Raw genomic sequence first — 14,595 nt, 5'->3', positions numbered from 1 at the left:
TTGTCATCAAATCGATATTTTTTTTGATCGTATAAATCAAACAAAATATTTCTACTTTTAAGTATTCCTACTGTTGCCCATTCCGTGAATTTAGATTTAACATGAACTTCTTTTTTCTTGAAAAAGTGTTCATATTCTCCGGATAAAATATTAATTAGCTTGGTGTAAAGATAATCAGGATTATTACTAGATTGTAACAGCAAATCCAATTTATTTTTAATCGCGCTTTTGTATTTATTAATATTATAAACATTTATTTGTCTTTTTGATTTTTTATTATTGTTGACTTTATTGATTTGACTGCTAAACTTAACAACTTGACCACAGTGATCTGAAGGAAGTTTATTTATTATGAATTTTTCTGTATACTCGCAGTTACAAAAAACATTGTCAAGACAAGTAGCAGACGTGGCAGTTACACGAGTGGGTTCATGAAAGACATGACATAAATCAAATGACTGAAATAAACTAATAATTTTTGTACATGTGGGTGTGTTACAAAGAATATCAACGTTAAAATCTCCACATACAATAATTTTTTTAATACTATTAAATACTTTTTTTAAAATATCCTCCATCACCCCTTCAAAAACATTGTAATCACTATTAGGAGGCCTGTACACACATATAAGGATATAATTTTCTAGTTCTATACAAGATAATTCTATACAACACTCAATAGAAAGTCTAACAATGTCAGCACGTTCCTTTACTTTAATATTATTTCTTGCAATTATCATAGACCCGCCTCTGTTAACTGACTTTCTATTGAAGCAGCTGACAACGTTATAATTATTTAAATTGAACATCATATTGCTTTCTTTAAGCCAATGTTCTGTGAAACAGACAATATCAATATTATACTTTTCTAAAAATAATTGTATAATTAACTCGCTGCCAGGAAAACTTTGTATGTTCTGATGAACAATTATTAATTCTGATTGCTTTCCCTTTGTCTTTGTGAGCAGTTTAAATCTGCAGTCATAGTACTTATGTCACAAATATTAATAGAATTATCTGTTATGTCAGCATTTTTATGTTTAAGTTTACCATGTAAACTGTTCATGTAGTCAATATTATAAGCCACTAAAGTGGCTATTTTATTTTTAGATGATTTAGAAAGATACATTGTATCTTTTGTCAAATAAAAATCACTAATAAAACTATTAGTATCAAAAAATGTCAAAATGTCACTATGACGACATGTCAATGTATGTAATAAGTTATTCAGGTAATGTACCTTACTGTTAATTTTTTTATGAAGATGTCTATTTGTGTAAGGAAAAGCGCACAATACAATCTTATACACATTTAATTGTAATAAATATTCAATTCCTTTAATTACATCCTGCCTATTTAATTGAATACTATTACCAAAAAATAACACAATTGTGGTCATATTGTTCATTTTCGTAGACTTAATTTTATTTATTATTTGTGTAAATGATGCTTCTGGCATGCAGTAGTTTAATAAATCACCCTTAAGATGATACTTCAATATAGACCCAAAGTTACAGCCTATTCTGTCAGAGAACACCATTGTGCTACTCTTAGGGTTACAGTCACTGGCACAAACACCCTGAACTTCATTTTCCAGCACAGTTACAACTGAATTATTATTTGATATATTTGTGTGATTACATGTACAATGCTTAGTCAACGACTCAAAACGGTCAGCATTGTATTTACTGACATCAATCAGATCATCCATTGCTAAAATATGCTCCTGGATTTGTTTCTGAGAGATAATATACTTTGTATTTAAATCATGAAGCGAAGATTCTAAACTATTGATTTTTGAAGTTAGGTAGTCTGTATCAATGTCATATAACTTTTGGCTTTCCACTAACTTATTATTACACTTATTAATGTAATCATGCAATTTTAAATTATTCAAAGTGGTTTTTTTCAATAATTGTCCCTTTTTGCAACGCTTATTTAATATATTCCGATTCTTAATTATAAACTTTTTTAGTTTTAAATATTTTTTAAATTTATTATTACTCAACATACAAATATTACTGTTATAGTTGCCTAATTTAGGTGATGTATCACTAGTAAGGTCAATTACAACAGGATGGGTGCATGGAACTGTAGTAGAAGGAGGCACACAGTCAACACTAATAAGTTCCTCATATAAATTACTAATCTCATTACTTTGTCGAGATTCCAATCTTGTGTCTAGATCATTGATTTTAGAATATGCCTGCTTTAACTCAAGTTCCAATTCAGTGATACGCCTCAAGGCTTGCTCATGAGTGTCACTACATTGATGAAAGCTACTTATTAGTTCTTGAAGCTGATCCCGCTGCTCAATAACTTCCTGATGGCTATTATGAAGTTCTGACAATTCTGATTTTAATTGGGTATTTTTATTTATAATTTTTAAAATTTCATCTTCACTCTCTTCTCTCTCCCTGATCAACTTGTCACTGAGATCTTTGGATGCCTGAAGTTCTTGTAGGGCCACTTTAAGCTTCATCTCTGTCTGCCGTGCAGTTGTGGAACGGGTAGATAGTGACATTATTGAATATATGAATAGTTACTAGGGAGAGTGAAGTGAGTTATTTCTAAAAAAAGTATCACAACGAGAACAGCAACTGAACCTTACTTATTTTATGTGTTAAAATTTTGAATAATTCTTGTTAGGTATATTTATACGACCTATATTTTACAAGATTAAGTAAATGGAATTAGATTGTGCTCCTTTCCTTCAAATTACATTAATATAAAACATAAAATTACTTACAATATATTTTGTGGGTATATTTTTTCCTTCGACGTACGCAACAACTGAACTTCACAATTATTAATATCAATTTAACTTGATGTGAATATTGTCTATAAAACTTGTATATATTATGAAATTCTTTGAATAAGTCCAACAAATAGTTATAAAATAGTTTTAAAATTAGTTGTTTACCAACGAAAGAAGTTTGACAGATGGCCGGTGCACTATTTTAATGTCGATTTTTGCAAATAATACACTACCAAATTGTACACAAACAACAATCGACACTTATTGCACTATTATATCACTAATAACGATGTCGAAAATATAATATTCGTGTGATAGACTATTAAAAATTATTTATTTATTACGGCCAGCTGAAAATGACAACTGTCGTTGGTGTTGCTAGTCGAAGAAAAAGTATTATCACTCTATTATTTTTAGAAAAAGTCACAATATTATAAAAAAAAAATATAGTCACCCGGGTCGGAGTTGTAGGTCATGAGGTGCGGATGATGCGACTGCGGCTGCTGCGGCTGCTGCGGCTGCTGCGGTTGCGGCGGCGGCGGCTGCGGCGGCTGCAGCGGTTGGTGGTGCGGCTGGTGGTGCTGGTGGTGGGGCGCGAGCGGCGAGGTGCCGGACATCTCCTCGGGGATGGCCTCGCACGACACGCGCATGTCGCTCTTCTTGGCCGCCTTCTTCGACGCGTGCATCGACATCGACGTGCTCCTGCGCACGCGCACACGCCCCGTTACCACTCGCCGCCCGCTGCCGCTTGTATACTTGTATAGCTCGCTTTAGAACCTTAACTACTGTCATATATATGGACTACGCCTGTATTCCTAATACATATACATGCTCATGTAGTTCCAAAACTCGACCATGTTTTGAATGATATTCTAGTTTGAGTATTCTAGGTGAGTCTATTTGCCATTCCCAATGGAAACGTGTACATTTTGCTACGAAGTTTTTTGCTACAAGGTAAAACGGCAAACTTTAACTATCACAAATTATATATATATATATATATATATATATATATATATATATATATACATGAAAAAAAAATGTATATATCTTTATATGTAAACCGAGCACTTAAATATACCACTATGGCTAAATCATATTTTTGGAATACACTATACAGGCTTGCATGCCCAGTGTGTAATTCGTAGAGTTAATTATCAATGTAAAAGTGTTTTTGGGAAATAAATATATTATTTCATTTCATTTCACGTTACTTAAAAAATATAATTTGATTATTTAGATCTTTTTTTTTATAAAAAAAAAAAAACTCAAGGGTATATACGGATTGTGTGAGATAGAATGCAGCCGAGGCGGCGAGGAGGGTACGTACGCGGGCTCGCAGCTGGGCAGCAGGATCATGTCGTCGCCGTCGCCGTCGCCGTCCGGCGGCAGCTCGCGCGCGCCCTTCCACGACGACGACATCTCCGGCGACGAGTTGGACCGCCGCACCGGGTGCCGCGACTTGCCCTGCCGCACCGTACACGCTACACCTAGTACACACTACTCGCCATGGCTACATTTACACCGTTATGTCGGCCATGAACACTTCGATATTAATCGCGAATGGAATGTACATACTTGAATACACATTGTTTCTTTTGTGATACTTTACCAAACTGGGACTGAAGCGAGAATATATTCGGCGCGGTTCCCCCTGAAAACCATCGTGGTTAATTCTAGTGGAATTCGTCACGATGGGCTAACTGACCTGTTTTCATTGTCATCTATCATCCCTCACTGGTGCCCCGCTAGCGTATACAGATAACGCGGGCGGGGTTACCATTCCATTATCACCCATGAAAAGATGCGATGGCCACAGTAGCCGGTAGCGGGCGTGCGTTGCCGTTCAGTCTCACCTCGGGCACGATGAGCAGCATGTCGTCGTCGTCGGTGGTGCTGGACGAGCTCTGCCGCTGCGGCGAGCCGGGGATGTTGATCGGCTGCGTGCTCATCCTGCGCACATCACATCACATCACATCACGTCACAGCGGCTCGCGCCACTGTACACTTCTCTCCAGTAGAATAACGTACAATAACGTGCACGCATTGAAAACGTTACTCTTATGTTAATAAAAAAAAAAAAAACGCAATCATTAATATATTTAGTTTAAAATGCTCATTTTAAGTAACCAAGAAACTTATTAATAAAAAACTTGTTTGGTATTTCTTTCTATGAGTTACTTCAGTAAGAGAAAATACAACGCGACAGGATTCATAAGAGTTTATTGATTGAAGCTTCAAAAATAAATTAGTAGGTTTGCTCATTTTATTTTAATAGTTTAGAAAGGGATGCAATTTAATTAGGTATTAATAGGTAGTGGGTTATATCGGCATGGCAGGCTTGACCCGGTGTGAGTGTGGCGTGTGACGGGGGTGGTACCTGAGGTGGTGGGGGGGCAGGATGCAGTGCGAGGCGGCAAGCGGGGGCCGCCGCTCGCCCGCCACCACCGAGTCCGAGCTGCGCATACACCCGCCGCATCAGTACTCATACTCGCTCTTAATATTAATATTATACTGCAAATAACCTTTTCTCAAACATGCTTGGTAATGTGAGCATTATTTTGACAATCTTCTTCGAGATAAATCAAAATTGCCGTACTGGTCAGGTACATGCGGGCAGCGGCCGGCAAAAGTTGTATGAAAATCCATATCTGTCGCGTTTTGCGGCCAGATAAATTAATATGTAAACTCATATTTGTCCTGTGATTTAAAAATGGAATGACCTTTTACTTCGAAACATGGCTACCAAGGAGGTAACTAATACAAGGTTTTATTTAAATTTCGAACTGACTTACAAATAGAAAACTGTTTATTGAAAAAAAAAAAACAAAGGAACATTATGGCGCGTGAAAAATTATGATTGTCCGTTATTCGTCATTGAACTTAAAAAGTAAAATTGTGTTTTTGATTTCCGCGCATTGTTTGAGAAAAGTATTATACAAGCCTTGGCCACAACTAGACATTGATGGACACACGTATGTGTGCCTCGGCTACGCCTCGGCCCACATTTACACGTTCGTCCATCAATGCCTCAGTTGCTGGCCGCTGCAGTAATGTACCAATACGAGCAGTTCATTGAAACGACTACATGATATTTCGTTTCACTTTTTACACTTGTCCCACTACTTCTATACTATAATGTACAGGAATCTATTCATATAAATTATGTGTATGTACATTTAAAACTATAGATAACACTTATACACGCCTACAATGGAGGACCAGCATAAACATAGTGGGCAGGCTGTGGGTCATTATACTATCCTGAAAATTTGATATTCATCGCACTTTGTTTGAGTGGCGGCTCGATCGGCGGACACAGGGCGTACCTGGACTTGTGCAGGTCGGGCGGCGGCGGGCCGGGCGGCGGCGCGCGGCTGGTGGCCGGCGCCCCCGCGGACCCGCTGCGGGACCGCGGCTCGGCCTCCGACTGCAACACGCGCGTGGTAATTACAGTACTACAGTTGGGGATCATTATATCATGGTATCGCATACTCGTAGCAGGGAGCGCGGTACTAACGACGTCGAGGCGCGAGTCGCCGATGCCGCTGGAGGCGGAGGAGGGCGGGGCGGTGGTGGCGGCGGGCGACGGGCACGGCGCCAGCAGCGCCGCCACCTCCTGCAGCGGCGACTCCAGCATGTAGTCCCAGCTCATCTGCACACCGCACCAATTTTATTGTCTCTATGCATTTACAACCTAGTTATAGAGCACAAGTGTAAAAGCCATTGCAGGATTGGTGTATTCTTTTATGTATTTACTGTTTTAAAATGAATTAATAATATGCCATGAATATTGATCACTGCTGCGTATAATGAAGCGTTTTCAGCGGTAAAGCCAATGGACGACTGCTAAGTTATCAATAGACAATCACACACAACATCAACCAGTCACAGGAGTAGCTCATCACGACAACGCGAGAACGCCAATCATAACGCAGGAGAAAATTACGTGAGTTTTCAGGTTTCAAACTGTAACTTACTTGCAAAACAAACTTCAGCGCATTACATCCAATTTATCTTCAATACAACGCTTCAAAATTATTTATATTTATTTACTCTAGTTTAACCGCTTCAAATACTAAGTGTATTTATTCATCATCATCATCACCTCATCCGTTCATCATCAAAACGCAAGCGCGTCATCATCATTAAGAGTAATGGTTGTGAGGCCGTTCAAGCGGCGTGAGTAGGTGCGTGTGCGAGTGCGTGTGCGTGTGCGTGTGCGTGTGCGTGTGCGTGTGCAGCGGGCGCGCGCACCTGGTTCTGCACGCGCACGAGCCAGGAGACGTCGCCGGTGGGCGAGCGCACGTGCACCTCGGCCCACGCGGCCGCCCAGCACGCGCAGCACGCGCTGTTCGTGCTGCTGCCGCCGCGCGCCCAGTCCGTGTCCGTGTCCTGCCATGCGCACGCCACACTCTTACACCTCACCACTCCACTGCTTACTAGTAACAAGCTCCTACAGTCCTATCGCTAGCTAATAAACCATATCAGGTCAACCTCTACGTCTCCCTGGAAACCAACGTGGATAATTTTTGTCGAATACGTCGTGATGGTCCAGGTGACCTACTTTTATTGTCACCTGTCATCCCTCACTGGTGCTCCGCCGGTGTATGTCGACAGCGCAAGTGGGGTTACCGTTCTATTATCATCCACTAAAAAAAACCCCATAACTGCCTTACATAGAGACAAAAATTTATTTTCAATTACTGTAACCGAGTTTTCTTTTTATCTGTCAAAGTACTATATATATATATAGTTATATAATAGTCTATTCTTTGACACACACCATTTGTGTCACTTTATATTTTCTTTCCTTATGTTTTTTTTCTTTTTTTGTTTTATATATATTTACTTGTATTAGCTTAGCACACGTGCTGAAGGTCTACCATGAAATGAAATTTCGAACTTTCGGGCTCAATTATGTGTTTTTGTTCGTACCAAATTAATAACCCTATAAATGGAGCTTAATATTTCAGTTGTCATAAATCCTACCATAAAAGTAAAAAGGAACGACATTTTTAATATTTTTAAATGGTATGTATCAAGTAATTTTAACATCAAATTTTCGTTTCGTTCCGATCCAAAATTTCGGAAAACATTTCATGGTAGGCCCTCTGGTGCTAGCACAAATATATTTGTTATTTATTTTCTCTGCAATACGTATGAGTCTATTAAATTTAAAACTACTTCAAATTCCACGTCGACAACATTAGTAGTTACTGAGATATAGAACTATGATAGACAGATAGACAAATTCACACCATAATAACTTCTTTATACATTTTTGATACGTAAACTATAATAAATGTTAAGTTTTTCAATATATTAACGTATAATTAATAGATAATCCTAAGCTGAATATCACAGATAATAAAGAAAGGTCACAAGTCAACAATCACTTACAATTTCCTTGGAAATCCTCTCGAATCGCTGCGAAAAGTGGTTGAGTACATCCACGACTCGGTCCGATAACTTGTTGTTCTCCGCTGAGTTTTGTCTGTAACATATCAACGGACACATCAATACTGTCACATCACCATTTACAATAAAACAAAAATCGCTTTGAAACAATAAACAGACATTAGTAACTCACGTTTTAAAAAAAGTTATATATATTACTTTATTTTTCACTTCGTTAGGGAAGTATATAATTCATAGAACAAGTAAATAATTTTAAAGAAATAGCTACCAGTTTAACTTACGTGTAATTAAATCGAAAAAGCTCGACTAGTTTCGGAATCAATTCGTGATCCTTAGTCACGAGTGACAGTGATGCGAGCACGAGCCTGACTGCGTGTCTCGGCCCGAAACTAGTCGAGGTTTCTCGATTTAATTACACGTAAGTTAAACAGGCTCTCTAGACAAGTGGCAAGCGAATTCGTCGATGGGATCGACATCGCTAACGAGTCAATGAGATAGAATGAGACAGCAACGTCGGATGACTCATTCCAACTCATCGACTCGCTATCGATATCGATTCTATTGACGAATTCGCTTGCCACTTGTCTAGAGGGCCTGGTAGTTATTAGATTAAACGCGATATCGTCCGCGTGACTCGGTTATGTTGATTGGCCGGGAATGAGAATCTATATCCTTCCTCATCCCATATAGATCGTGTATACTAAATTTCATAGTGATTAATTAAGCTGTTAAGGCGCTATAAGGTAACAAACAAACAAACTCACTTTCACATTTACATATACTAGTAAAGATGTTATAAAATATATTTTGTCGCTCGGCTGTGTAAAGTGTGCTATGGCAAAGTGGCAACAACAGTTATTGGGTTATATATGGCTAACTGTATAGTTATTGGGCATAAAAATCAAATCCTGTGATCTTGCTTCATGTTTTTTTTTATACAACTTAGAATGACAAACAAGCTGACGGCCCACCTGATGGAAAGTGGTAATCGTTGCTTACAGACATGAACAGTATCATGGACATAACAGAGTATACTGTTTCGCCCATGATACTCCCCACGCGTTGCCATTCCTGAAGACTCAGGTATTATTCCTGTGTACCCTATAAATTTACTGCCATATCCCACCCTTCAAACCGAAATACAGTCATGCAAACAACTGCTTCACGGTAGAAACACGAATGGGACAGAGGTGCACAAGCAAACGACTTTTGTACAAAGTCTTACTCTGATATGTAACTTCCATTATATCATCATAGTCGTAGAATACTGACGGATCTTTATATGTATTTCTTTGTCAGATCCGTCAGTATTCTACGACTATGACGATATGTCAATTCGATGTAATTTCAATTTGATTCCGATTGTATTTTGTCAAGGTTGCCACGCAGCACAACATGAAGGACAACATGCTACTAGTGCCTACATGCGCATGCTATGCATGCATGCATGCATGCTACTACGCACACACAGCCATAATACAAAGAAGTTTGTCCAACGATGACGAGCACTTCTATATTTATTAACATTGTTTTACTACATTTATAAATTACATCAATGCCACTGTTGCCGATTTGATTAAACTTCTATGGCAGTGATCATTTATTTTATATTTATTTATTTACAATTTGGCGTGAATTTATACGGTACAGAGGAATAACACCCGAGTCCTCAGGAATGGCAACGAATGGGGGGTATCATGAGCGAAACAGTATACTCTGTTATGTACATGGTACTGCTCATGTCTATAAGCGACGGTTACCACTTTCCATCAGGTGGGCCGTCAGTTTGTTTGCCATTCTAAGTTGTATAAAAAAATACTAAAATATTATAATTTTGGATCATCTACTAAAATATGACATGACCAGTCGGAGTGTAAGTAAAGTAAGAAAGATACAGGAGCCGATTCTAAGGTGACATTTCTTTAACCTCTCAACCTAACATTTGTTTACCTTAACCTATATATTTGATGTGGCCAAACATAATGGACATCTTGTAAACTTGACAAATGCAACATCTTGTCTACAATGTTTCTGGCAAATAAAAATTTCATTTTATTTCATAACTTTGCGAAATTACCGTTTTATGGACCATTATAGTATTTTTACCTAATATTATAATATTTTTACTTAAATGTACTAATAAAAAGTAGTTCATATTGGTCCTTATAATAATGATTTTGTTGTAAAATCAAATTCAAAGTTTAAAGAAATGGCACTTCAGAATGATCCCAATTAAAAAAGAAAAAAAAACATTCATATGTGTCTAAATACAGTTGCAGTTCCCTACAATGGTTTTTATTCCATCGCTGTGACCATATAAAAAACATAACAATCGGTGTACAAGGTAACACAACATCAATTGCTCTAACTACAGCGAGCTCACAATATAAATACAAATAACTTTGCGGTTATGAAGAGCTACGAGGCGCATCGCTTACGAATGCGTCTCTTGTAAAGGTGAATGTACAGCGAGCGAGCGTGAAGTACAAATGGAACCGGTAATGTACGTAGTCAATTAATTAACACCACTCGAGGAGTACCGGCGGTAGGATCGGGCAGGAGTGAGGTGCCACCGTGGATGTAAACTGTTAGCAGTTTTTATTATTTATTTATGCATCATTTGTGTACGTATGTATCTATATAATACTATTTTACATTTGGCTGTTAAATTGGTTACACAGGTTACACTCTGGGTTCGTTGTACGCGTCCGTGTAGCCTAACTTCAGGCTGTAGCTGAAAATCAGTGCTTTGCTTTTAAGCAAAACCATCACTGAGCTGCAGCCTATTTGGGTCACTGCGACACACATGGTGAAAACATATTTCCATATTTCATCTTTTGTTTTATATTTATAAACAATGTAAATAATCTGATTGTATAAACTCATTTGTTAATTTACGTGTGTCATAAATGGCTCAAACAAAGCGTTTATCTATCTATCTAGGAGTTATGAGAGAGTAAATATGTGCAATGCATAGACTCTGGGTCTAATCAATGTACACTATACTTGTATAATTAAAAAAAAAAAACAAATACTAAGCACATTCGAATTTAAACCATATTTTAGACTGTTTATTTGCTGTATTTTTAGATTGACATACACGGTAAGTGATATGAGGTCACAATACAATCGTAAAAATAGAAAACATTTACATTAATTTTGCTTACGAGTAGTTAATGTTTTTTTTTTTTATTTAATTATGTATTTAAGTATAAATTAAAAAAAAAAATCTTAATCGACACATGTTATTACAATGTATGTGAATTCTTTAATGATAAAATTTGACAAAACGAATATTTATTTATATTTATCAACATCATTGTGACATCGTTCTTTTATTCTCGCCCGACAATTATTATTTATTTAAATGTATTTAAAATTGGAATGTGATGACGATTAATGGTATAAAATGGACTTGACTTGTGAACTATCTGTGTAACTACATATGTTTGTATGGCGTACAGGCTGAACATGTCGAACGTTATTATATTGTCAACATCTGCATGTACGAGGTTTGTCCGGAAAGTACGTATAAAAGTTTTTTAAAAATTTTATTTTACAATTATTCAGGTAAATCAATTTTATCCCCTTCAAAGTACTCCCCCTGTGACATAATGCACTTGTGCCAACGCCGTTTCCACTGTGAGAAGGCTCCTTGAAAGTCCTCTGGTTGTAGGTTTCTCAGCTGCCCCGTCGTAGCTTTTTTTATCTCATTTATGTCCCCCAAATGCCGCCCCCGAAGTACCAATTTGGTTTTTGGGAACAAGAAGAAGTCACACGGGGCCAAATCCGGCGAATAGGGGGGTGTTCGGTCACCGTAATGGAATTTTTACTCAAAAACTCACGGACAACAAGAGAGGTGTGGGCAGGGGCATTGTCGTGGTGAAGAATCCAACGCCCCTCTCGCGCCAATTCTGGACGAACTCGTGCCACACGAGCTTTGAGGCGTCTGAGCACATCGACGTAGAATTTTCCATCAACTGTCTGGCCTGGAGGGACGAATTCTTGATGGACAATCCCCCGAACATCGAACTCTTTCTCGGCCCTCTCTGAATCTTTTTAGCCACTTGTGGACGGTTGGTTCCTTCACAGCATCATCCCCATAAACTGTTCTGAGATCGGCAAAAATTTCACGGCCATTCTTGCCGAGTTTCGAGAGAAACTTGATTACGACGCGCTGCTCTTCAACGGAAGGGGGTCCATGCCGACGGGGTTTCGTTAAGAGGTAACTTCACAGATGGCGTGACAAGCCAGTTCGCACCGCACGGCGGTCAGACCAGAACTGAAGCATTGTTAGGGACATAAGGAAGGGGTCCTGCGCTTACCTGGCCTCCCCACTCCTCTTTCTCGCATTCCAGAACACTTTTATACGAACTTTCCGGACAGACCTCGTATTTATACGCATGTTTTACAAATAAATACAACTTTCCTTTTGATAATTCTCGTATTTTTCAACTTTTTTTTGCTATACTTTATAAATGACTAGACCCAAGATGAAATATCTCCTTAATTTTTAGTAATATCTTTGACAAAAACATTGGTATTACAAACTAGTGTTAGTATACGAAGGATCAACGTGTTACCAGCAATATGTGACTACTAGTTAGTAAATGAGGCGTAACAACGGACTTTCAAGGAGGTATTCTCGTATACGTACTGTTACTGATGGAAAATTCTCTAAGTATTCTCTAAGTTCAGATAGAACGCAGGACAAATACTCTCACACGGACGACTCAAAATGACACGCAGTAATTTGCAACCTACCAAAAATTTTCAACGGCTTCTCAAAGGTCGACAATAAGGGATATCTGTATGGTATAAATCCGCCATTGTGTGGGGAGAAAGGGATTGTTAGTAATGGAGACTGAGAATCCCATTGCTAACAATATACCCAACCAGGTCGACCTCCTCGCGGTTCCCCCTGGAAACTATCATGGTTAATTCCTGATGAATTCATCATGATGGGCTAACTGGCCTGTTTTCATTCTCATCTGTCAGCCTTCACTGGTGCTCCGCCAGCGTATACCGTTAGCGCAGGCGGGGTTACCATTCCATTTTCACCCATCAAAAAAATCCGCTATTGTATGTTAAATATTCTCCACGTGACCAATGTATGTACAATAAAGATTTACAACAACAATAATTTTCTTGAGTCAAGCGATTAGATAAAATGTTGTCTACATTTTATTGGAGAGGATGATCATATATTAAGGAAGAGATGGCCTAGCACGGTTTAGAGGGGAAGCAGGACCGTCCCACATACAACTGAGACGGTGCCCGATCGTACGACCTTCACAATCTTTAATTGAAGCCTCCACGACCGCAAAGTTACCTACTCGATGCGTACTGCATGTATTGTAAAGAAAAAAAAAAACGGGAAAAAGAACGGGAATGCTGTGTAATGGAAAATGGACATTTAGTGTGACATTGGAGCTACAGGGAGCGGTAGTAACACATAGCGTATGATGCACCTTAGCCAATCTATACCTGTCGAGACGGGGCGCCTACATGATACATTCAAACGGTCAAACATGCAAGTAACACTGAACGATAATAATAAGATGTGTGTGTGTGTATGCGTGTGCGTGTGTGTGTGCGTGTGCGTGTGTGTGTGTGTATGTGTGTAATCAGTCGTTGTATCCGACCAGTTCGATGCGCGGCGTTCAGTCCCTGGGACACGAGAAGTGCGTCGAGGCGATGTCCAGTTTACTAACCACTTAAGCATCTAGAACGAGAACCTCTCATGCATCAAATGTGTTCCGACTTGCGCTAGTCCGAGTATCTCTCGCCACTTATAAATATTATGTTTATAGTTTTGTCTGGAGCGATACCATCTCGCCGGTTGTATTTCATAGAGCTTAGTGTGTATTTATTGTATGCTCGTTCGAATTTATGTGTGCGCTAGTTGACCTCATTTCATAGTAAAACCCTCGCATTAAGTGGTTAACAAACCGACATGACAATCGGGGCGCATCGCTCTGTGCAGCTGCGTCCGCTGCAGCGGTCTGCACTGCACTACGGGCCTTCGTACATGCGTTCCGCGCATCAAAGTGACCGCCCACAACGCGTACATTTAAGGAAGCGACTGTTACTACAGTTAGGACAGTGCATGCGTGCCGGGGGCGACAGGACGGCGGCTGGTGCGTGGGTGCGGTGGGTGGGGCGGGGGACGGTGGTGGATGTGGTGGTGGGTGGAGACCTGGTGGTGTGTCCGCTGGAGGGCGGCAGCAGCGCGGCGTCCGACATGGACAGCGAGGAGCACGACGTCTCCGTGGAGCGGCTGTGCTGCAGCGAGTACTTGCTGTAGCTGCGGCCACAACACACCACGCCCGCTCGCCATCAGTTATACACACAACGCAACGCAACGCAGCACAACACAACGCAACACGGCCACGTACACGTACCATGAGACGCGA

The 14,595-nt window shown here is 39.4% G+C and overlaps 1 protein-coding gene across 1 annotated transcript in view; it reads right to left on the bottom strand.

Moving 5' to 3' along the window:
* LOC113510445 (tuberin) overlaps window positions 1-14,595 on the bottom strand; it is a 45,724-nt gene that overhangs the window by 10,500 nt on the left and 20,629 nt on the right. The window contains exons 21-28 of the mRNA XM_052903299.1: window positions 8,162-8,255; window positions 7,016-7,153; window positions 6,279-6,413; window positions 6,088-6,188; window positions 5,139-5,216; window positions 4,615-4,711; window positions 4,089-4,225; window positions 3,213-3,460 (exon numbers count right to left, since the gene is read on the bottom strand). Coding sequence (XP_052759259.1) covers window positions 3,213-3,460; window positions 4,089-4,225; window positions 4,615-4,711; window positions 5,139-5,216; window positions 6,088-6,188; window positions 6,279-6,413; window positions 7,016-7,153; window positions 8,162-8,255 — 1,028 coding nt within the window. The remainder of the gene's footprint in view (window positions 1-3,212; window positions 3,461-4,088; window positions 4,226-4,614; window positions 4,712-5,138; window positions 5,217-6,087; window positions 6,189-6,278; window positions 6,414-7,015; window positions 7,154-8,161; window positions 8,256-14,595) is intronic.

Source organism: Galleria mellonella, unplaced genomic scaffold, assembly GCF_026898425.1.
Source record: "Galleria mellonella isolate WM207_F2 unplaced genomic scaffold, CSIRO_AGI_GalMel_v1 utg139, whole genome shotgun sequence".
NCBI classification, from domain to species: domain Eukaryota; kingdom Metazoa; phylum Arthropoda; class Insecta; order Lepidoptera; family Pyralidae; genus Galleria; species Galleria mellonella.
The sequence above is the reverse complement of the archived record's forward strand: the minus strand, read 5'-3'. Positions and strand labels throughout refer to the sequence as shown.